This window comes from Pelmatolapia mariae, linkage group LG18 (assembly GCF_036321145.2).
Source record: "Pelmatolapia mariae isolate MD_Pm_ZW linkage group LG18, Pm_UMD_F_2, whole genome shotgun sequence".
NCBI lineage: Eukaryota > Metazoa > Chordata > Actinopteri > Cichliformes > Cichlidae > Pelmatolapia > Pelmatolapia mariae.
In genome coordinates, this window is record NC_086243.1 from 11,181,719 (window position 1) to 11,206,122 (window position 24,404).

Sequence of the window (24,404 nt, forward strand, 5' to 3'; positions counted from 1 at the left end):
CAGTGCTCAGTTTATGACCAACAAAACAACTAATAAATATATGAGACAGTGTGGGTATAAGTACAGAGAAAAAAGTAAGTCCGGTCTCTGGGACATATGGCTGGTGATGAAGAGTGTGCCTCTGTGGGTTATGTAATGCTGCAGTAAGTCTTCTCACTGAGGTGCGACATATCAGCCACTGATCTCACTTCAAAACCACAGCAATAGAGTACTGTTTAAAACAGGGGTGCCCAATCCCAGTCCTCGAGAGCTACTGTCCTGCAGCTTTTAGATGCAGCCCTACTCCAACACAGCTGAATCAAATGGTTTGATTGCCTCTTCAGCATGCCATCAAGTTTGGCAAATGCCTGATAACAAGCCATTCATTTGATTCAGGTGTGTCGGAACAAGGATCCATCTAAAAGCTGCAGGACGGTAGCTCTCGAGGACTGGGATTGGGCACCCCTGGTTTAAAAGAAGTGGAAGCACAGTGGGAAAGGAGCCCCTTGTGAAAAACATGTTGGCATCAAATTCAAAATGAGCATATCATTTTTTTTTATAAAATACGATTTTAACATTTGACATATGTTTTTGTGTTATTTTTATCCTTGGACATGGTTAGCAACAATACTCAGGTAGGCTGTGATGTTTAAACGATCAGCTGCTATGCAAAAAGATATCCACCACACTGTTACATCACCACAAGTAGCCTAAGCCAGTGGTATAAGGCCATGCTTTCATGCAGTTTACACCATATTGTGACGCTATCATCCAAATATCGCAGCACAAATCAAGACTCATCAGATCAGGGAATGTTTTTCAAGTCTTCTACTTACCAATTGTGATGAGCTCATGTGACCTGTAGCCTCAATGTTATGAACTTAGCTGACAGGAGTGCCATCTGGTGTGATCTTTTGTTGCCTTGTGCTTCAACATTGGATGCGTTGTGCATTCACAGATGCTCTTCTGCATACCTTGGTTGTAATGAGTGATTATTTGTTATCAAAAGGGAATTTTCAGCCAAAGAACTGACCGTCACTGTATATTTTCTATTTTTAAGACCATTTTGTATATGGTTGTGTGGGAAAATCCCAGCAGATCGACAGATTTGCATGTTTCAAAGTCACGCACATCACCTTTGTTCCCCACTCTGATACTGGGTTTAAACTTTAGCAGGCTGTGATGACTTCATCTACATGCCTAAATGTGATTATCTGATTAGATTAAAAGCAGTTGAACAGTTGTACCTATTAGAGTGGCCAGTGAGGTTAGGGTTAAATTTTAAATGTTATCTTTTTTTTAAATTTTACTTTCACTTACCTTCTCAACTTTGAATAAATATAAATAGTTGCAGGACTTTTACTTGTAAAAGCATTTTATTTAAATTGACTGGTGTTACTCCTCCACCTTTAATGTCTAATACAGCTGCTTCACATATGTAAGCTTTGATTTAATTTCTTTATTTGTGTTTGGGGAAGATTTGGGGATGTTAGCCTGAGGTAAGGCCAGCCTTTGTGAAGTTTCTGATCACATGTGTGTAGTAGCTGTCCCGGCAGTGTTGCAGCTCCTCTGGGCGGACTCTTCTATTATAACCACCGCCTCTTTCTCCAGCTGCACTGGGACAGATTTATGCTTCAGCTTTTTATTTATGAGCGCCAGTCCACCCTCCTGGACTCCGCTAGGACGGTGCGAGCGCGTCAGAGAAGTGTGAAGACGGCATGGGAAACTCCGTGTACCCGAGATGACCGATGGTTTGGTCAAAATAGTGAAGTTTTTTTGTCGCCAGAGAGGGAAACTTAAAACAAGGCTTGTTTTTGGAGTCACACCACCCCTCCCTCCGCTCTCCCTGTAGGATTTGATTCAAAGGCGAAAACCAAGATGGCCGCCGACTCCGTGCAGGTAGGAAAAGTTGACAACTGTTGCGAAAAGTGCGCAAACTTGCTCCAGAGGTGCAGTTAGAAGTTAGCTAACAATTAAAACGCTTTAAAACGAGGCTTGCTGTGAGTTAGCCGTGTGTTAGAGGACTGCAGGGCCTCTGCTAGGTCCCAGAAGGCTGTCTGGGAATTATCCATGGATTGAGGCCTGGCACACAATTGTCCAAACTAACTTTCAAACCGGGAATTTTGTGCGAAAACCGCCGTGTTATTTAATGTAACGGACCCTGTTGTAGTAAACGAGGTTTAGCGTTTGCGTAACCGTAAAAGCTCTTAAATAGTGGCTGTTTAACGTAAACGTACAGGTCTAACGTTAAAGTTAACCTGCGTTACTTTTTTGGGAAAATAAACGTTGCCGCCGTGTGTTTAGATACTGGCAGTGTGCAGAAAATGTGGTAAAACTAGACAAAACAAAAGAAAAAATGTCGTCTTTGTAAAGAAAATGCTTTGAGTTTTCTATTCCAAGCTCGTTATAAACTGGTTGAACGTATAACCAGCGACACCACAGCAGCCAGCTTAGTGCCAGCTGCAACAGTAATGCTAGTTTCTGTTTTTAAAAGAGAGGCTGGAAGTCAGTGTTACGCTCTCCTTTTTTTGTTCGGTGTGAACAGTTATGACTCACTGATTAATACAGTTTCACTCGAGTGACGTCATCCCCCCCCCCCCTTTCCTCCAATTGCATCTTTATATCAGAAACACTGTTGAGTTGTGCAACAGCTCATCCATACAGCTCGTTGTCCGATGGCACTACTTTATGCGTGCCCTCCAAAACTCGTGTTCAACTTGAAAGGTGCCTCACCTCCACAGGTGCGGGAACCTAATGCTGTATTTGTCATGTATGGATGACTCAGACTGATGAGGTGTTTAATTTGTGCATCTTAAATTATACATGACACATGATCTAGGTAGATTATACAACACAGAATCTATACTTGTTTATACTTATTATATTTAAACAGGATTGCCTGGGAGCAGCCATGTTTGAATGCTGTACATGTTGTGTAAGGACAGACATGTATGTAAGTTAGATTAAGCTCACAGACTAATCTTACTTTGAGGACTGGTTGATTTGTGTGTAACCGTAATTTGGTTTGTACCTTTTGTTTTTCTTTAGAGCTAACGAATAACAAAAAGCAAAACCTTCACCGTAACGACTAAAACTAGATGATGTATTAATACTTCAACCAGACTTTTAACAACTCCATCACAGTAAGAGAATCGTGGACATAATTTCGGTCTCTGTTTCAGAACCGTTACACCGGTTAAATTATAAAAAGATTTACTTTTACTTTCTCAAAGGTTAGCAATATAATCTGGAGTGAAATCTGACACTGCACATTTATGGTCGTGTGTGGGTGATGATGAATGATAAAAACAACAGTCAGCATAATGTAACAGGCAGGCAGTGTCAAATTTGTGTGTATGACTAAATAACAGTAGGACATGTTGGTGTCTCCGGTGCTGGGGTCTTTATCCTGTTAAAAGCTACATGTAGTTTTTAATTTTATCTTTGGCATTCTGCTAAATTTAAACACCTGCTTCTGGAAATTTGGAGTCGAACCACATGCACTCAGCAGGGTGACAGGTGCAGGAAAGTGGTTTACCTCTCATTCAGGTTTTTTGGACACCTACTGCCTGAGGAGCTCAGAAATGACCTTTAGCTGCTGTGACGTGACATGTGAGGCGTTCCCTCCTGTTTGACTTGCCGTGGGATATGTAGACTGCTTGCATGAAGGTTGCACTTGTAAGAGCTATCTTTATTAGCTTGTGTTGCTATTTTTGGCGGCAGCTCATAGTACAGGGCTGTGGCCAGTGCTCTGCAGCCAGCTGTGGGGGTAAGATAGACCGGGTGTCGGGTTGTAGGCCGCGATTAGGCCTCGCACAGAAATGGCAAGGGCTTGGCTTTTTTAGCACAGACTTCGATAGCGGGCTCAACCTTTGCATTGTCCTTTTGTGTGAGTGGAGCTCTTGTTGTTAGACTTCTACTTCTACCTGAGGTTCAGACCAAATGTTTGCTTTTACCTCAGTTGCCTTTCATGTCCCGGAGCTCTAAAGGAGCTCATTAACAAAGGTCAACATTTGTAGGTAATCTTTGCCCTACTCATTTAAGAATATGGCACCTTTTTTGTGTGCTTTTCCTTAGACACGCATTAAGTGGTTCCCAGCAGGACTGTTTTTGTAACATCAACCAAAATATGTATCCACAAGGTTTTCGGTACTGTTTACATTTGTTGTGAAGCCTTGGATGTTTCACAGTGCAGCCAGCAGAGCCACACTGGCAAGTTCCCTCCATTCATCATAAACTGTATGTATTGTAGCGTGAGTGGAGACATTTGCTTACAATTCCTGCGCCGCTCGTCTTTGAACCTAGTAAGTCTCGAGTTCCCAGTATGATGTCACTCCCCCTTACGGGGTGATACGTTCTAGCGTCAAGAGATGATAAGAGCAGTTACAGGTAAAGGAGCAAGTCAGTGAGGTATTGCAGTGAGAGGAGAGCTTGGTCTTTTTCTTTTATTTGATCTCAAAATTAAAACACAGGCCCCGCGGGGTCTTCTAGCTGATTAATTTCTGCCTTATCTGATTGGCCTTTCATGGATTTCCTTGCATTGTTGTACAGTAAAATAGGCCTCTTCTGGTGTCCTCCTGCTATCGTCATTCCGCATTGGGCAGATGCAGCTACAGTGCAAACAAGTTTTGCAGAGCAGCCAGCTTAAGAAGAGGACTCCCCCGCCCCCCTCCCAGCTGTGACCTCCATTTTACCTATGAGTCGACCAGGATATGTGCAAACTATAGTTTCCTCTAAAGACAGTACTTATAGAATAGAGGCCAGGATGGGGGAAGGGAAGGAATAAGCTGATGGAAAGCCCTCATCTTACCAGTCGTGATGCATTTTTTTTAATATTAATCTGTCAGTCACATGCCAGGGACTTGATTCAGGGTTTGGTCCAGGTAACCACATGTGGTTAGCTCCTGATGTACCTTGTGTAATGATCAATTCAGGTACATGGTGATGGTCCTAGAAATAGCTTTTAATGTGAAACAGGGGTTCAATCCTTGGAAAGGAAGTAACTGTGAAGAGAGGTGGAAAACCAGAAATGCAGCTTGGATAAAGGACAATATACCACAGTCTTGTTTGAGAATTTCTTTCTCCACCATCACGACACACACACACACACACACACACACACATACATTGGCTGTCTATGGCAGACACACTGCTTTCTGGTCTGCCATAGACAGCCAGCGTTGTTTTTTTTAACATGGGTTAATTTTAGCCACAGCCCTCTGCATGGAGTCAGATTAGGTCCCATTCTGGGCTGCTCTGACCTCACAGAGTGAGAAGCTAAGAGGGATTTGGCCATCGCTGCTCAGACGGTTTATCTTCTCTGCTGATGTCAATAGTCTGTAAGAGAAAGAAAGTGTGAAGAAGGGAAGGAAAAAAGCTGGAGAAAATCGGATCGTAGTGGAGTGAATGATTGTGGCTTTGGGCAGAGCCTCGGTTGGTTACGCTCGTCTCACCTCCGTGGGAGAGGATACTATTAGCTTTATTAGACAACAGAAATCCACTGGAGTTGATGAGATGATCGTGGCTGGTCAGCAGAACGTGCGTGGACCGGTTTGTTCAATGGATCTAGAGATGGAATTGGCTGAAACCGATGAAGTTGTGGTAAGACAGAATGATCCTTTCAGCATCCTCTCATTAGCAAGTTTAAAGAGTAGTAAACCTTGAAACTGAAGATTTCTGATTAAACCTAACTACAGTTATGAGGGTGCAAATTTCCTACTGATGGGTTGAAAGCAACAAAGATTTTAACAAATCATTCTTTGTTTTCTTGAATAGAGTAAGTTAATGTCCTTCTGCTTACAGCCCAGGGGCTTTCAGGACGAGGCAGTGAGTTTATCTCATGTTGAATCTGTTGTTTATTATTATTTTATCATTTTCCCCCCAAAAAAATCATTCTTGGAATAATAAAGCAAAGGCCTGGCTAATATTTTGTTTATTGCAATTTGGCTGCTTTAATTAATGGTTAAAATGAAATGCCGGTCGTTCATTGTTGCCATGGAGCACAATTAAAAGGTCATGCTGACAGCTTCATATTTAAAATCAGGAGATATTTTTCAAGCCAAATAACTTTTGCTTGAATGACTTTATAATAAAATGTAATATGCTGATAATCAGACCTTAGATGTTCACATACTAGTGGATCATTATGCTGTACTATGACCTTCTAGAGTGGAAGTGTTCAGGAAGCGACTTCTAATCCCTCTTTAGTTAAGGTGATGGTTTTAAGGATGCAGGTCATTGGTGACTGACAGCAGCAGGGAAAACAACACGCACAGCGGCTAGCTCAAGTTCAAAACACACCACTATGCTGGAGTGATGCCAGAACACCGTGAATGGGCTGCCTGCGCCGAATTTCTGAACCCCGTGTTTTGTTAATGGATATTTTCAGTGCAGTTGATGCGACATGTTCATTTCACATAGTAATTTTATAATGTGGAGGGGGGGGGGACCCTTTAGTGTTTGGGGGATCAGTATTGTGGTTTCTGTATCACACAAGCAAAAGATCCCCAGCTCCATCCTGGGAAAACACACACATCCCTATGGAGTTGCTTCAGGAAAGGCATCTGGTATAAAAACTTGTCAAATCAAACATGCGGGGCTACTCGCTGCGGCGGCCTCTTGTGAGTAAGAGGGCAGTTGAGAGTAGGTCTAATATAGAAAAGACTGGCAATCTCTTGGTGATGAGATCATATAAATTTATGTGTCCAGGAAAACGCCTCTTTGGGCTCCAGAGCTTTGTTGGTAATCAATAAATATTAAAAGCTTCACAGCAAACAGGAGGATTGCATAATTGTAATATTGTCTACGCCTGTGCTGTGATGTCTGACTGAAATAGTCAGTTAAAGAAAAAGAAACTGGCTCGTGTGCTTTCTCGCTGAACAGAGGTGAAGGGTGAAATATGCTTCACTCTGCAAGTGGACTTCTTCCAGTTCTTTTCAAGGATCTTTATTTGTTGATGTGTGCATTAAAGGCTATGAATGATTGCTATATCTAGCTACAAAATCATGAAGTTGACAAAAAAAAAAAGACAAATCCTAAAATTAAAAGAAGAAAACATTTGAAGTGGGGTGTCAAGCATAAGATGTATTATCTTTCATCAAACAGCCAAAAATAACAGGAAAAACACGCAGACCTCTGACTGTACATAGTTGTGTCATGTGACCTGCTGGCTTTACCTGGTGCATTTCCTACTGGACCTGATTTTCGTTTATTATTAAAAAGAATTCCAAGAGCTTTTGAAAGATTCTCTCTGGCTGTGCGTGTTTCTCTTGTTTGTACAGTACCATCTAATCTCAGCACGTCTCAAACATTTCATCACTCTGAGGGGGACAGTTCTTCTGCTTTTGCTGTTAAATGCTGTTTGCTGACCAACATTAAGGTGCATTACCATGATCTTCCTATGCATTAAATCTACTAGGTGTTTGTTGGCTATTTGTATTTAAAATAAAATACAAATCCCTTCTGTCTGCTCATCAGTCATGCTTACATGTGTAGTCACCACACAAGGACCAGGAATAATTCGGATTTAGTGAATATTTCCATTCAGGGCTTCAGATTTCACCTGAACTTTGCTTGTGATTGTGAGAAACTCTAACTGCTGGGACGAAACTGTTTTTAGCTCCTCCTTTGTGTTTCCGTCTTGTCATGAGCACCAGCTCATGACGAGATGGAAATGCATGCATGTTATGAAGCAACAGCTTCAGCTGTTTTGCAATTCTGCACTTTAATGCAGTGCAGTTTTGTTCTCTCCTTCATAGTTTAACTTTGATAAGACCTGTTGATTAAATGCTAGTTTAAAATGCCAGTGTGCACAGTACTGACCTCTGCTTGTCCTTTCCTCCTCTTTTTTTTCCCCTACCATCCCGTTTCCCTTCTTCTTCTCTCCCCTTGCTGAACTACTCTTAATTACATTCCACATCTTCTCCTTATCTGCTCTCTTTTTTGTTCCTCTTCCTCCTCCTCCTCCTCCAGGGGGATGCCCGGGGCCAACAGGTGGCAGAGCGCCTCGGTCTGGGACACAACCTGGACCTGTCGGACACCATGGTCCAACAAAAGCTGGATGAGATCAAGGAGCAGATCCGCCGTGAGATCCGTAAGGAACTAAAGATCAAAGAGGGTGCAGAGAACCTGCGAAAGGTAATGTCACAGATATAGTATAGTATCCTCTGTTTCCCTCAAAATGTCTAAATCTAAATATATTATGCAGTTTTCTCTATCTCTCCCATGTCTAATAACATCACATTTATGATTAAGTTAATGGAGATGCTTTTCAAGGCTTTAAGGTGGTCTCCTCTCATTTTTCCGCCTCTCAGGTCACCACAGATAAAAAGAGCCTGGCTTACGTTGACAACATGCTGAAAAAATCTAACAAGAAGGTCGAGGAGCTTCATCAGGAGCTACAAGAACTTAACGCCCACATTGTGGTAAAAGACCCCGAAGAAGTGCTAGGTAATTACACAAGTACTAAAGGAGGGCAGGGTCAGATTCAGCAGATGGTACCAAAGTAGGAAGGGCTTAATATAAGTAGTCAAATAATTAACCATCAGAAAAATAATGTTCCCACCTAAGTTTTTGTACAGCCACTTAAGTAAATGTAATAATGCCATGCAAAGGTTAGCCTTCATACAATGAATATTTTCCATGTTAAAAGTCCTGGAAGTCTGTCATAACTTCATAATTACAAAAGCTGCCTACATCAGGTTTACAGGGCCGAAACTCTCATTTAAGCTTTGGTAAAAACTGTAACCAAATCAATACACCCATGTCTCACCACCATCAGATGGACAGCGTCTTTTTAAAATCAAATACCTGACGTTAAGTTTACTTTAAGCTTCACATACAGTTTTTCATATACACACAGTGTTTGTTTAATTGTCTTATATGACCGAAAACTTGCTGAATAATTAACAGATGAAGCACTGATGAAAGTAAACTGTAGCTCCAGTCCTAATTGGCTTGTTGCAAATGACAGCACAGTCCAGGAGTCATGGTCTTTTTCTATATTAAAGTCTTATTATGAAGCTCTGTTTCTTTATATCTTAATGTGTTCACATTTATTGTCGTCTTGTTTGCAGTCATAATCGTACGCTGGCATTCGTGTTTGCAGCCAGTGTTTTTTAAAGCTAAATTCATTCTCAGCTATGAGTTTATCCAGGTCACATAAGGCAACAGACCACTCTTCCAGTTAATGTATGTGTAGCAGTCTTATGGTTTAGCTGGAAATGCACAGCACCAAATAATTTTGTCTCTGTTGTGTCAGACGAGCACCTATGTAAACACACACAGAGCACATTCAGTGTTTGGAGGTGACTCACTCTCCAGAGGCTGACATTGTTGCATTCCACATTCCCGTGGCAGTTACAATGAGCTGTCGATTGTTCCTCTCCGAGGCTGTTGAAAGCCTGCTCCTTTGCATTTGTTGACAACAGTGGAATTTGGAGAGAGTGGACCACAGCAGCATCTGTGCATTCAGTGCGCTTTTTGTCACAGTAGCTGCCTTTTAGGGTAGCTGTTGGTGGCAAATTCAGGAAGAGAAGGAATGGTATTTGTCTGCCTGTCGCCGTCACGTTGTCCCGGCTCATTTGACAATAGGAAGTTGATGAGGAGGGATGTGTGAGTGTGTGTATTTGTTTGCTGGAGGAGGGAAGGGAAGTTGTCTTGGTAAATGGTTATCTTAAGTGAAAATAAATTTAGCCTGACTCTGCGACCTATCTGGTGAACAAGGGCTTTCTTTTTAAGTGACGCGAGGCCAGTGGAATGTCGCTGGCCATCGCAAAAACGGCCAAGAGGGACTGAGCGCAGTTCAGCTCCTTAGACATGAGACAGCTTCTTGAAATATGTTCAGCTCTTGTTTCCTGAATTAGCAGGAAGGAGTTGCTCTGTCTCTCCGAGCAGCCCAGAATGTGTTTCTGTTCCAGGAGAAAGTTGAGGGGGCTCTGGTTATTCTCCGCCACTCAGCTGAGGAGGCCAGAAATGGACTGACTCGCACTCAGGCGCTCTGTGTGAGCAGCAGGGGACACCAGTCAGGTCCCTCTGTCACATATGATCTCATTCATAAAGAAAGCTAACCCCAACATCGTCTGTTATTAAGTCCCAATCTGTTTGCCTACCGCTCATCACACACAGGTTTAAGGTTCCCACTCACGATGTACTAGTTTAGACGGTGTAAGCATGTCTCATTGCCTTCTCATCAGATGCAGATGGGGTTAATCTGAGGGAGGGTTCCCTTTGTCGATTGTCCAGCAGTGACATCAGCCCTGCAGCTATCTTGTCCTACGGCCCAGCAGGGACTGGATCACTCTTGGAAGAGGCGGGGGTTGTAGTCCTTAAATTCTTGGCTCGATGCGACCTCAGCCAAACCGCACCCCCAAGCAAAGAGGAAAGCCCCAGACATGTACTAGATGATACAAGCAGCACTTCTGCATGTGTCTTTCTAGATGGATGTCCTGTGACAGTTTTGCCCCGAGCACCTCTAAAATTCTCACCTTGCTCCACAGGCTTTTCTGCAAATACTCTGTTTTTCTTGTCTAGCCCTACCTCTTCAAGTGTGTCACCATATCAAAGCGTTACCCTGGAAGGACTAGCATCCTCCCCTCCTCCACATTAACAGAAAACTCAGCAGTGAAGCGCTCTCTCAGCTTATTAAGTCTCATTAGATGAATCATTTAGACTTTTAGTTCAAAGAATAAGTTACTTCCTTTTTGCCCGTATCCCGCAGGTGCTCAAAGGAATCGTTAGAGGGTGTTTTGATGAAGCATTCGGACTGAATGAATCACAGACCTGCCTGCTGGTTATTGTTATCTGCATCTGGCTTTGTCTCAGAGTACAACGCCGTTTCTTTGCCAGGGTTATTTTGGGTCTTGACACCTTCAGTGAACTGTTGGTCTTTGGTTATGTCATGTGACATGTTTTGTGTCTTTGGATTTGGAAAACTCACTAAAAAACAGAGCTGAGCTTAAAGGCTAGAGGTTAAATACATTATGAAGAGTACTATGTTAAAGGACCTTGCAACAGATTGGAAGGGTTCATGCCTCAGATGTGGGCTCACTTAAAGAATGCTCTGACTCTTTTCTAAGACTACTAGCTTTATGAAAACATAGCTTCTGAAACTCAACTTGCAAGTCAAGTCAGGAGAAGTCGGGCAGGTTTTTTTGCCCACCTCACCCTTGTGTGTGAGTGTGAGAGTGAATGTTCTGCTCTGCTTTCGGCTGCAATGATCAGCTTGGAGAGGGGTTTTTTTTGTTTGTTTGTTTTGTTTGTTTGTTTTGTTTTTTTTTACCTGCACCTTTCAAGTTCAGACTTGACCAAAAAACACAACAAAACAGTGAACCTATCCACCAGGTCTGTGGTCCATCTCTGAGAGTAGACAACAGTGGGTTTAAGTATCTGTGTGTGTTTGCCTGTGTGCATTTATGTGTAAAAGGAAAAACAATTAAATGCCTACAGATCTATGGACAGATTATTGTTTAGTCTTTGTAGCCTATGGGATCTGGACACAGAGCATTTTTAAGAGTTGATATTCTGCTGCATGTACCTTTTTTGGGTTTACTTTGTCTTTGCATAAACAGTATAGGCACTAGTACTGGCAATCATCTGCATGTTCACACTTGTGTGTTGTTCCTTTTTTTTTTTTTTTTTTTTTTTTTTTTTTTAATTGCGTAGAATAGAGATGGCCGCAGGGGTTTCCCTGTGCTGTTGGAACAGCGCAGACTTCAGGAGAGAGTCAATGAGCTGAGATCAGAAATGACAGCCTTTCATATTACAACTCCTGAATACCAAAGCATTAAAGCCAAACTCAGACTAAATAGTTGTGGCTTCACCTTTGAAGGATTTCCGTTCTGAGCAAAAACTTGTTTAAAAAAATCCGCAAAGCTTAGCTGACAATAGATTTCTTAATCCTAATGTTGTTGACTTCTGTAGTAGTTTTTGTGCTGAGTCAAGCATTGTGCTAACAAACCTCATCAAGTCATAAACAGCACACCCTTCTGAGCATGGAAAGTGTCCACTGAAGTTTGCAGAGCTGCAGGATTGTTTAGCTTAATAAAAAAATGGCGCACACATGCTCTGTTAATATTTGTAACCTCTGTATATTTGTGCCAAATGTAATATGCGTGGTGTAATGTCTACAATTGTTTCCAGATGGCCATAAGATGCTAACTTTTTTTTTTCTTTCCTCTTCCTTTACCCAGAATGCCCTTTAACACCAGGTACCCCTAACAGCGAAGCAAGAATGTGCACCAGCAGCAACCGACTGGCGGCCTTAAAACGGCAGGTTGACATTGAGCTAAAAGTCAAACAGGGCGCCGAGAACATGATTCAGATGTACTCCAACGGGTCCTCCAAGGTAGGCGAGGGGTTACCCGGAGATTCAGGCTTGCTCTGGTTCACGTCGGACACATTCTGATGATAGTTTATTTAATGAATAGATTCGCTTCTACATAGCTGACTGCTTCTTCTGTTTTAGTCTTTGTTCAGTAAAAATAACAATGCTGAGATCTGGAAACAAAATATTAGCCACAGTTATGTACAGCCTATGATGTTGCTGGGTTGTAACATTATTACCTCAAAGTAAACATATTGTGTGTTTATACAGTCAACGGGCACGCTTCAAACCAGTCGGCATAGTGCTGTTTTGAGCTGTGTGGGTTTAGCCTGAACCTCATTTAAATTCAACAACTAAAAACAAAATGTTCTGCTCCTGGCAGCTTAAAGAAAGCAAGTAAGCAAAAACACCACCTGTAACTGCAGTATGAGTGCTTTTGTCATCTTAATCCAGGTGATTTGGATGGCAAATGATTGTGATTCTTTACGGTTTAAAAAAGATGACATATCGTTACTACTTTGGAAAACGAATAAAATGCAACAGTACAGATTCAGCATTATAGCCGTCTTCTTATGAGCTGTCAGCATTTCAGTAGATTGCTTTCCCCCCACCACCAAGTGGCTCACTGCCATGATAACAATAGGACCAATTTTCCTGTGAAATTTGTGATTATCACTGATCTGTTAGGAGTTTTCACATATTTACATGTAATTGTGTATTTACTCAGAAAATGACAGCACGAAGTGTGTCTGCCTTACCTTTACTTTAGCATGCTTCATCACAGTGATGAATGAATTTACTTGAGGGGCTCACTACTATTAAAAAATCCTTGATCCTGCAAGTACAAATCTAGCTTAATTAAAAGTCATTATGAACAAATGATGAGGCTTGCTGGTTAATCTGAGTATCTGATTTGACCTTTTTCCAAAACACTACTTAGTGTAATTTTTGTACCGCAGGTTGTCAGAGTTTCCAGACTCATAATCACAAGTGCTTAGACTACTTAAGGTAAAGTCTTTGCAGAAAGGTGCTGTGAGCATAATCGCATGTTAACTGGAGCCGGCTGGCCTGTTGCCATTATGAATACCAGGCTGTTGCATGGCAGGTTTGCTTTTATAGCTTCACTGTAGGGGAGGAGGAAAGGAGAGAAGGCGCTGACACATACTGTGTGTCATATGCACCGCTGTTTGTTCACAAAGGTCTTTTGGTCCTTGTGTGTCCTCGAATCCTTAGAGTCAGGGAGGACTATAATTTAGTTGGGAGGTGTGCGTTAAGTCACGAAGACCGGTAATAACAGCCGAGAGCCTCTCGTGTTCAGCTCGGCCCTTGTATCCGTCAGTAGTAATTCAAGCCGGTGTGTAGTAGATGGTTTGGTGTAGTCTGGGGTGTCATCTCCACTCAGGGTTTCCACTACGCTGAATTGGAATCATTGGCAAACCCCAAAGAGGTTTTAAGCAGAGTCGAAGGAAGATTAGCGGCACTGTAATAACATTATTTCTAACATTTATTTTTTGTTATTTTGGGTTTTATTTCCTTAACAAAAACAGACATGGTGCCTTTGGTTTCATGAAACATGCACACCGACCCATTTTGTCACCGTGTGTGTGTGTGTGTGTGTGTGTGTGTGTGTGTGTGTGTGTGTGTGTGTGTGTGTGTGTGTGTGTGTGTGTGTGTGTGTGTGTGTGTGTGTGTGTGTGTGTGTGTGTGTGTGTGTGTGTGTGTAAGTGAATCAAAATCATCCTAACCTGACAGAGTTTGCGCTGCGCTAGCGTACTGCCACTCCCTGGTTTCTCTAAGGAGACACGTTTGCCTAGAGGTGTACCATGCAAAGAGTGGTGGAACTGCTGTAAGAGTGACGCTTGGACTCTAAAGAAGAAAAGAATTCACAGCTGAAGAAATTGACACAAAAGTGTGTTGAGTTTGAAGCTTGAAAGAGCAGAGTTCTCAGAGTGACAGTGTGTTAGAAATATAAAGGTTGTAGTGTCCGGTAGCAGGTGGAGACCAAGGACCACCTGATCTGTCCATCCAAGATGAGTGGCCCACTGCAATCATAACTGGGAATAACTGCAAAAATGCTGGAATCTAGTGTGATGATAGGTTATTGCCTTTTTAACCAGTGTGTGGTTATATTAATGGTAAATGGCCTGTATTTATATAGCGCCTTACTAGTCCCTAAGGACCCCAAAGCGCTTTACATATCCAGACATCCACCCATTCACACACACATTCACACACTGGTGATGGCAAGCTACATAGTAGCCACAGCTACCCTGGGGCACACTGACAGAGGCGAGGCTGCCGAACACTGGCGCCACCGGGCCCTCTGACCACCACCAGTAGGCAATGGGTGAAGTGTCTTGCCCAAGGACACAACGACCGAGACTGTCCAAGCTGGGGCTCGAACCGGCAACCTTCCGATTACAAGGCGAACTCCCAACTCTTGAGCCACGATCGCCCCACGATTAATGTCATTTAGATAAACTGTGTGAATACTTAAACAATTTTTATTTATTTTTTTCATTGAAGAGAGCTTTAGTCTTTGTTCATATACTCTGCTTGAGGCAGTTCTACATTTGTAATGAAGCAAACTGAGGTTAAGGATATTTTGAGGAATCTCAGATTTGTGTGTGAATCATGTGGTTTAACTTTGAGTTTGTGAGTTCTGTTTGTGAATGAGTTCCTTTGCTTTTACTGTACATAGACAAGACTTACTCATGTAATCACCACCCACTAAAAACCGAAAACTCTTCTGCTTTGAAATGATATAATTTAGCTTTTTATTGCAGGATATTGTTAATAAAACTGTTTAGGTGGAAGACACTTGAAATTCTGGTGAGTGTAGTTTGAAAACTGTAATGCAATAAAGGGAGCTCTAAATTGATTTGCATTGTCTGGCTGGCTGGGGCGGGTGTAAGCGACCTTTCCCTGTCAGACCGACGGAGGCACCTTCCAGTTGGAACTATTCCTCTCCTGATGTCAGAGAGGAAGTGCCTGTTGAACGGAGGCCTTTCCTGCAAGCGCAGATATCAACAACCAGGATTTAAACTTAACAGGAATTTGGGGTGGAGTTTGCTTACTCCAATGTGTGTTTGCACGTAGGAAAGGTTCAGCAAACACAGCAGTGCACACTTTTTTTTTTTTTTTCCTCTTTGGTGAATAAGATTTTCCATGTTGTCATTTAGACTTCAAGTCCAATTAACGGCACGAACGGGTGTCTGGGCTTTTTGTGTTACATGCAACAAAACAGAACACGTGCAGAGGGATTAGGTGCATTTAGACAAACTGTTATTGAATCCTCTGATTTGGTCATCAATGGTATGTAGAGATAAAGTACCTCCCTAATGAGCGGTGATGGTTTAGTTTCCAATTTTACTCACAGGATCGTAAGTTGCTAGCAGCCGCTCAGCAGATGCTTCAGGACAGCAAGACGAAGATTGAGTTCATCAGGATGCAGATCCTCAAGGCCAGCCAGGCCAGCGAGCTGAGCTTTGAGAACAATGATGTGATGGGTGAGCCTTCCCTTCCTTCAGAGCTTTTTTTTTTTTTCTGAGGAGATTAAAACAGAAAGACAGAAACAGTGGTTATAAATCCGATGTCACCAGATTGAATGATTTAAGTGTGACCTTGTACTCCAGAAAAGCCCATCATCAGCCCTTTAGACCTGCGGGTGGAGGAGCTGTGTCACCACGCCAAGATAGAGGCTGCGGTAGCCGAGGGAGCCAAGAATGTCATGAAACTTCTGGGCTCTGGAAAAGTCACAGAAAAGAGGGCACATTCAGAGGTAGGCTGTGTAAAACTGGACAACAAGTCAAAATCTATCACTTTTGAGATCACGGAATCTTAGACTTGAGATGAAATGGATCTCTGGACTGCTGTAGTAAAATAATTTCCTTTCAATCTGTCTTAATTCGCTGCTTTATCCTCTTCCTTTCCTTCAGGCCCAGGCTCGTTTCAATGAGTCCAGTCAAAAGCTCGACCTTTTGCGATATTCCTTGGAGCAACGCCTCGCTGAGTTGCCTAAAAACCATCCTCGCAGCAACAGCATCATAGAAGAGCTGTCCCTGCTGTCGTCACCAGCCCTCAGTCCCAGATCCAGTATCATCTTCCCACAGTACAGCACCGTGACCAAGCCTGCAGCACTCACAGGTAACTGGACTATTGAGCTGTTCCTAATCACTAAAAGTGCAAATATGACTCAGTTTCTTAAGGTGGCCTATTGGGGTTTTTTTTTTTTTGTTTGTTTTGTTTGTTTCTTTAGCCTTTAATTTAAAGTTTTATCCACTTTTAAGTATACTGAGCTGATCTGTGTGGACTGGTTTTTATTTTTGGTTGTAATACAGTATGTACTTTTTGCTGTTGAATCAAAAAAGAAGATGGATTATTAGCCAATCAGATCTGGTTGGTTGGTTGGTTTTTTTGGAGATTGTTTTTTTTTTTGTTTTGTTTTCCCCCCCTAGTTATTTGGAGGTGCACAAGTTATAGTCCAGTTTAGGAGCAGATAGTTAACTGGGCTAGCTCATTATACCAGTACATTGTGTCACTTGAAGTAACCTGAAGTGGGAACAAATTTGTGCGGGAGCAATTGTATAACATGTGTGTGCTGTCCTCGCTCACCTCCAGGCACATTAGATGTCAGGCTAATGGGCTGTCAGGATCTACTGGAAAATGTCCCAGGTCGTTCCAAAGCTGCATCTGTCCCGCTGCCTGGCTGGAGCCCCAGCGAGACCCGCTCGTCCTTCATCAGCCGAGCAAACCGAAACCGCGGCGTGAGCTCAAGGAACTTAACAAAGAGCGAGGAACTCTCCAGTAAGTACATCTGATCTCGTACACAAAATATTTACTGAAAGATGAACTGTGATATCGTGCTGATTTACATAAAGTGTGGGCATGACCCAGAGCAAATCACACCTGAAACTGTAATATAGGTGAAGTGAGGCAACTGTCTGTTCAATACCAACTGGGATAGAATTGGGGTTTTGTTAATAGCTCAGTGCTTTTTCCTCAGATGAGATCAGTGCAGTGTTGAAGCTGGACAACACAGTGGTAGGACAGACGAGCTGGAAACCAGTCAGCAATCAGGCATGGGACCAGAAGTTTACATTGGAGCTGGACCGGGTAACACACACATTTCCACCCTTGAACTACACCTGCGCTGTTGACTCTGTGTTTATACAGCACGGACGCTGAGTTTCACATCTTTGCGTTGCTCTCTGTGCGTCTCTGTGGCGCTTTCCTGCAGTCCCGGGAGCTGGAGATTGCTGTGTACTGGCGGGACTGGCGTTCACTCTGTGCTGTCAAGTTTCTGCGGCTGGAGGACTTCCTGGACAACCAGCGTCATGGAATGTGTCTGTACCTGGAGCCACAGGGAATGCTGTTTGCTGAGGTATACAAACACCATTTCAGTTTAATTCCATAAAAGGAGTTGTAACTGTCGGCATATTTTAGTAATCTAAAAATTGAAAAAAGTAATTTAAGTAGTAAATTAGCTTTGACTGGTCACAATTAAACAATATCTGGTAGGAAATGTATGGATAGACATACTTATAATATAGTAAATAAAATTGGAAACATGGTGAAGTGTGTCAGTTGGAGATCTTTTTGCTTATAAAAGCTCATTTTTAAACTTGAAAAAAATTGTAAATTATAAGAAATAAATACTCTGAGAAGACCTAGACTGGAATCTTGGTAAAGTCTGTCCACAGAAGAATATTTCAAACGTATTATGGAGATGTCAAACTCCATGTTTTTTGTTTTTTCATCGTCTTTATTAGAGCAGTTTTCATCACTGTCATCCACTGTCTAAAACAAGCTCCAAAACAACAAGTTTTTAGCTTCTCTGCCTTTAAGCCAGCTTTCTTCTGATTGGCTGTCCCTTGTAAAGAGAAGGTTTAAGCAGCAGGTGGGTGGGGCTTCTGCACTTCTCCTCGATATCAAACAGATCCAGGAGTAGAAAAAAACTGCCAATAAAATGATATCTGGAGCAGTCTGAAGGTTGAGTTCTGAAATAACAACGTGATGTAAACTAAGTGTGATTGTTAAGCTTTTGTTGCAAGACGGGGTTTAAATAATCTCTCACAGATGAAAACAAACTAATGACAGTCACTTGCCTCAAACAGTGTCTGCATCAGAAGTGTAGTTTAATAGATGTTGTGTGTAAAATTACTCATGCATAACGTTAAACTTAAAATAAAATCAGAAGGTTTTACTGTTGGATGTAAGATTAGATGTGGAGCTTTTTCAGTGTGATCTAATCCTGACAGAAATCTGTAAAGTGTTACGGGTGTGCATGATTTGGCACACTTTTGTGTTAGTTTCTAGTCTTGCGACAGCGTGTCCTATGTTTGTGCATAACTACAGATGTGTATTTGCACAGGAGTAAAGAATGCACAGGAAACAGATGTTTTGTTTTGTTTTTTTGTGAAATTACTTTTTTATTTCTCTGTTTTCAGGTAACATTTTTCAACCCTGTCATAGAGAGACGACCAAAGTTGCAAAGACAAAAGAAGATTTTCTCCAAACAGCAAGGTGAGTCGTTGCTGTGAAGCCATCACGTTCTTCTTTCTAAGGCAGCAGTGATGGATTCTTGGTTGGCTTGCGTGTTTAAATATATTCAATGATTCTCCAGCGTTCATACATTTACTAAGTACTGTATGTAATTTCCTCAGATCCCTTACTTATTTGGTTGCATATTCCTGATTCTCTTCTTCCATTATTCATTTTTTCCTTTTACTCTTTGTCAGGTAAAACTTTTCTGCGAGCCCCTCAGATGAACATCAACATCGCCACCTGGGGCCGTCTGGTAAGAAGAGCCATACCAACTGTCAGCACAAACTCCTTCAGCCCACAGGCGGCTGAGACTGGATCCAGCAGCCTGCCTGGTTCACCCACACCCAGCAGGTACACAGCCATACAGCAACCACAGACTGTATATAAAAGATGTGTATAGCCACTGTGACATCCGCAATTTTATTTTTGATCTCTGCCTTCTTGTAAGCTGCTAAGTAATTAACTAATGCTAGCAAACTTGTTTAGCATCTGCATAGCTCCATAAAGTGTATGGCTGCATTGCAAAGATTTTTACTCACCAGAACTTCTCAGATAGGCTGTACCACACCAACAGGTCATGTGATCAGTCGGATGATTACATTAAAACATGTAAACATGCTTTTTAATGCTGTAGTGTTTGCCATTTTTACATGTGTGTCTATGGGCACAGCTGCTCGGTAAGAAGAACTTTCACCACTGCTGTACTTCTGTCCCTTACACAGCGACCCGCTGGTGACCAAGCTGGACTTCGACAAAGAGCCCACTCCAGGGCCCAAACGTTACTCCATACCCGATGACATCCGAGAACCACAAGTGCATCACAGCGTTTCTGAAAAGGAGGAAGTACAGGTATGGTTTTGTTTAAGGAATTACAAGAAGTGGTGATAAGACGCATGCGAGCTGATACAATCACAGATGCAGTCATGCTGAGCTCTCTGAGAATCTCCTGTGGGTAAAAGTCCACCATGCTGGGCCTCATTCCTGTCAGCTGGAAGGAAGTGTGTTGTTGAAAGAAATATTAGATTATGTTACGCACTGAGAGAAATGATTTTTGAATTATGTTTTGTTAGTTAGATTCTTTGATAGAAAACCTTTGTTTCTCCAACGTTAGTTTTCATCTACAGAGAAACACTAAAGACTGAATTTAAAGTCACAACAAATAGGTGACCAGCACTGTTTTCATATTTACCCTGTGTGTCTCTTTCTGTCCTTCTGTTCTCCTGTGTTTCCGCTCCGCAGGATGCACTCGCCTCATTTGACTTCCTCAACAAGAGAATCAGCACGGTGATGAAGCCAGATATGGATGGAGTGGTGCACCATGAGTTCCAGCATCCTGACCTGGAGCTTACAGCCATTCAGAAAGACACAGAGATAAGGTAAGGAGGGTCACTGCTTGCCATGTATATGCTACTTTAAAGCTTTGAATTGATGACTGTTTTTGTTTTGTTTTTTTATTTGAAGGAAACCAGTCAGTTTTGTTCATTTCAGATTATTTTCTGACTGAAGCCACACAGGAAAAAAATAAATAAAATTTTATATATATATATACTGTAACATAATATTAGTGCTCAAAACAAATTACACTGGGTTAAACACTGCCCCCTGGCTTTGGCTCCATGTCACTGAATTTTCATGCTGGTGTCTCTTTCCTTGTTTCGTTTTGTTTTCCTGTAACTTTAAAGTTTCATGCAGGTTGGTTTACACTGAAATGGAGTGAGTACACTGATGTATGCACTGGTCTCCTTCTAGGGAAGAAGAGCCGTTCCAATTTAGTCTCCAAGACTTTAAATGCGTGGCAGTCCTTGGACGTGGTCACTTTGGAAAGGTACTTTGAATAAAAATGCTGCTGATGATTATCTTCATTACTGGCTTATTATTCTTGACATTTATACTATATTAAGAATATGTTTAGTCAATTTTTAAAAAAAAAAAAATGTTTGCAATAAATTTTCTGTGGACTGAATAACTTTTAGTAGCCAAATCAAGCAGGCAAAAAACTGAAGTGTTCATCTCCTCCACAGGTGCTTTTAGCAGAATACAAAAGCACTGGAGAGATGTTTGCCATCAAAGCTCTAAAGAAAGGAGACATTGTGGCTCGCGATGAGGTCGACAGGTACTCACTTAAAGCTCTCTCACAAAAAAACCCCCCACTGTCAGGTCACTTCGGTGTGATGTGGTGACTCAGCTTCCTCCTCTCTTTGCCAGTCTGATGTGCGAGAAGAGGATCTTTGAAACGGTGAACAGCGTCCGTCACCCGTTCCTGGTCAACCTGTTTGCGTGTTTCCAGACGCAGGAGCACGTTTGCTTTGTGATGGAGTACGCGGCTGGAGGCGACCTGATGATGCACATCCACGCTGATGTTTTCTCTGAGCCCAGGGCTGTGTGAGTGTCTTGTTAACATGTGGGCAGGACCACAAACTCTCACAGAGGCACGTCGTCTAAATCTCCTGTGTTTTTGTACCTTTTTGCAGGTTTTATGCAGCCTGTGTTGTTTTGGGATTACAGTTTTTACATGACCATAAGATTGTGTACAGGTAAGGCCTGAGAAATTTAAAGTAATACTTCAATTCAAAGCGTCAGGGTCTCGAAAGTTATTTTTGCTCTCGTTGCAATTTTCAGAGATTTGAAGCTAGATAACCTGCTCCTGGATACAGAGGGCTATGTAAAGATTGCTGACTTTGGGCTTTGCAAAGAAGGTAAATGGATGATGATGTCAAATTGAAACTTTGAGAGTTATTGAAAGCATAACCCTGTGGTAGATTGTTTACTCCTGTGCTGTAAGATCTTCAGAGAAGCAGAGTTATGAACTTGCTCCATCAGTTGTTGGAGGTACACATGTAGATTTGTTTTGGAGTGATGGACGTGCTCTGTGCTGCCTTCAGGAATGGGTTTCAGGGATCGCACCAGCACGTTTTGTGGCACACCAGAGTTTTTAGCTCCGGAGGTTTTAACTGAAACGTCGTACACCCGCGCCGTGGACTGGTGGGGCCTGGGCGTCCTCATCTTTGAGATGCTGGTTGGAGAGGTGAGCATGTGTTTCGTCAAGATGTCAAGAATCAATCATTTATTTCTTGAATATGTTCCTTACATCAGCTTTTTTTTTTCTCCTTGGCACATCTCTCTTTCAGTCACCCTTCCCCGGCGACGATGAAGAGGAGGTATTTGACAGTATTGTCAACGATGAAGTCCGCTATCCACGGTTCCTCTCAACTGAGGCCATCTCCATCATGAGGAGGGTGTGTAGACAGACAAGAAATGGTCTCTTCGTGCTCCTCGGTGTAAACTTTAACATTATATTTTTTTGTCTTTGTGCTCAGCTTTTGAGGAGGAGCCCAGAAAGACGGCTGGGAGCAGGAGAAAAGGATGCAGAGGAGGTTAAGAAACATCTCTTCTTCAGGGTAAGAGGCAAGGAGAAAGTTATCACTGTGGTAATCAAAGAAAAGAACGCTGTTGTTACCCACTCGCTCTTTCTGTCTTTATTGATAGACCATCGATTGGACCGCACTTTTGGCCAAGAAGGTGAAGCCGCCGTTCGTCCCGACCATCCTGGGCTCCAGTGACGTCAGCAACTTCGACGATGAATTTACCTCAGAGGCTCCAATCTTAACCCCGCCCAGGGAACCCCGAGTGCTGAACTCCGAGGAGCAGAACCTGTTCTCTGACTTTGATTACATCGCTGACTGGTGTTAGCTTCGCCTGAATCCCTCTCACACACACGCGCGCGCGCGCACACACACACACACACACACACACACACACACACACACACACACTGTGAACCAGCAAGCACAGCAATGACTGTAGATCCCATTTTTTTTGTTTTTTAAATCCTTAAACAAGAACAGACAAACTCTTCCCTGCCCCTCATGTTTGGGGAGGAGCTTTCGGGCAGAACTGTGTGCCATTGAGAAGAAAGTCCAGATGCCTCCTGAGGACACACACTTACTACTTCTTCTTTTTTTTTATATATATATATATCCACATGAAGAACTTTTTTTTTTTCTTCCTTTTTTTAAGGAGAGGGGAAAAAAGAATGAATTCTGTTGTTGGAGAGTGAAGCAGGAGGGATGTCCTCCTGTACAGACTGCCATCGTGTCCGTTGTCTGACCACTGAGAATGTTTTCCACATGAACTCTGAGAAAACGGCAACATCACAGTCATGCTATTTAGAGTCACTGTTTTCAATTTTTTTGATCTGTACAGATTATATTCAGTCGTATATTTTATTGTTTTGTTTTGTTTTGTTTTTTTTCGTTAGTCTCGAAGCCCTCGCCGTACCTTATCTCACTGTAAAGTTCTGCAGCAATCGCATCTGAAAGTGGCGCTCATTGAATTTGAAGTGCTTAAAGCATCGTCACTGAATAGTCAACAACAACAAAACATCTTGAGGACTACTACTACTACTGCTTCTTGACTTGAAAACGAGTAAGAGTATTCACTACATATTCTTTTGGGTCTAGCGGTCCAGTTTACCTCCTTTTCCTCCCAGCGTGTCCACCTGAAGCTTCCATGTCTTACACACCGCCCAAACTGGTAAATGAATTACTGTTTATTTTGAGCCGAGTTCATTAAAATGCCCTTTGGCTGGGGAAAAAAATGATGAAAAACACTAAAATTATCTTCTGTCTGGTGCCCTCTAGTGGCCTCGCTGCTTTTAGTGACCAGCTGTGGAGTTGATACAGTATCCAGTCGAGCATCATGATCAAACCATAACATTATATGACCTCTGTTTTTGCTCTTTGATTCCTTCATGTCCTTACAGAACAACCATGTGTGTTGGACTTGACTTTTTTTTTCTCTTACCTCAGTAAAGACACTAAAGCGTCTCGCCCAGTTACAGCTACCGAAACCAAACTCATCCTGTCCTCCTCGGGAGTAGCAGAGGAACGGCTCTCTGTAGTTTAAACAATCTGACACACTGAAAGTTTACATAAAGGCAGATTTAATGAGGTGGTTTTCTGCAGAAGTCTGTGTCCTCAGCTGTTGCTTTGGAAATGAGAGGCTACAAAGCTCATAGTAACTTCAGGTCTCCATCCAGAAGCCATTTGAAAGCTTCCTGTTGTTCAGGTTACATGTTGTAGCTGACATAGGGGGCACGGCACTCTGTCGGTGTGGCTGTTCTGTATAAACTGACTCAAATGTTGCAGACCTGTTTATGAATCACTACAGGGGGAGGGCAGGGTATATTTTATATAAATATATATATATATACATACTGTATGTACACAATTAAGCTGAAAGCACTAATTTTATCAATAGTTTTTAATTATCAACATTTCTTAATGAAAATAGATTGTACAAAGTGTTTGTTGTTTTTTTTATTCTTTTGCTTGTGCATGTTGTTGCCAGAACAGATGAACTTTATGGATGGTACACCAAGTACTCACAGCAGTTGCTCTTCATCCTCCGGTGTAAAAAAACAAAGAAAATCAAAGGCATTGTTGCAGTCATTGTTTGTTGCCCATCGTGAATGCACAAATTAAACATTTGTAACAGTGACTTTGTTTCTGGGTTTTCCATCACCTCTGGAAGTTTGAGGTCATCTCCACATACACAG

At 42.2% G+C, this 24,404-nt stretch overlaps 1 protein-coding gene across 2 annotated transcripts; it reads left to right on the forward strand.

Moving 5' to 3' along the window:
* The first annotated feature begins 1,613 nt into the window (after window positions 1-1,613).
* On the forward strand, window positions 1,614-24,346 carry pkn2a (protein kinase N2a). 2 transcript variants are annotated; one of them, XM_063462886.1, is made up of 23 exons: window positions 1,614-1,878; window positions 7,951-8,115; window positions 8,292-8,427; window positions 12,168-12,322; window positions 15,681-15,810; window positions 15,937-16,082; window positions 16,240-16,447; window positions 16,922-17,107; window positions 17,307-17,416; window positions 17,541-17,684; window positions 18,751-18,826; window positions 19,042-19,198; window positions 19,570-19,696; window positions 20,087-20,223; window positions 20,597-20,672; window positions 20,869-20,960; window positions 21,053-21,229; window positions 21,319-21,381; window positions 21,467-21,543; window positions 21,730-21,872; window positions 21,976-22,083; window positions 22,165-22,245; window positions 22,334-24,346. In XM_063462886.1, the coding sequence occupies exons 1-23, from the start codon at window positions 1,858-1,860 to the stop codon at window positions 22,535-22,537; spliced, it is 2,919 nt and encodes a 972-aa protein (XP_063318956.1). In that variant the 5' UTR covers window positions 1,614-1,857; the 3' UTR covers window positions 22,538-24,346. The 2 variants fall into 2 exon arrangements, with proteins under 2 accessions (XP_063318956.1, XP_063318955.1); XM_063462885.1 differs by lacking the exon at window positions 1,614-1,878 and adding an exon at window positions 5,253-5,580.
* Window positions 24,347-24,404: the final 58 nt, after the last annotated feature.

Coding starts and splice junctions, on each gene's coding strand:
- pkn2a (XM_063462885.1), top strand. CDS start 5,386: ATGATTGTGGCTTTGGGCAGAGCCTCGGTTGGTTACGCTCGTCTCACC. Junction 5,581..7,950: donor CTGAAACCGATGAAGTTGTG/GTAAGACAGAAT, acceptor CTCCTCCTCCAG/GGGGATGCCCGGGGCCAACA. Junction 20,961..21,052: donor GCTCGCGATGAGGTCGACAG/GTACTCACTTAA, acceptor TCTCTTTGCCAG/TCTGATGTGCGAGAAGAGGA.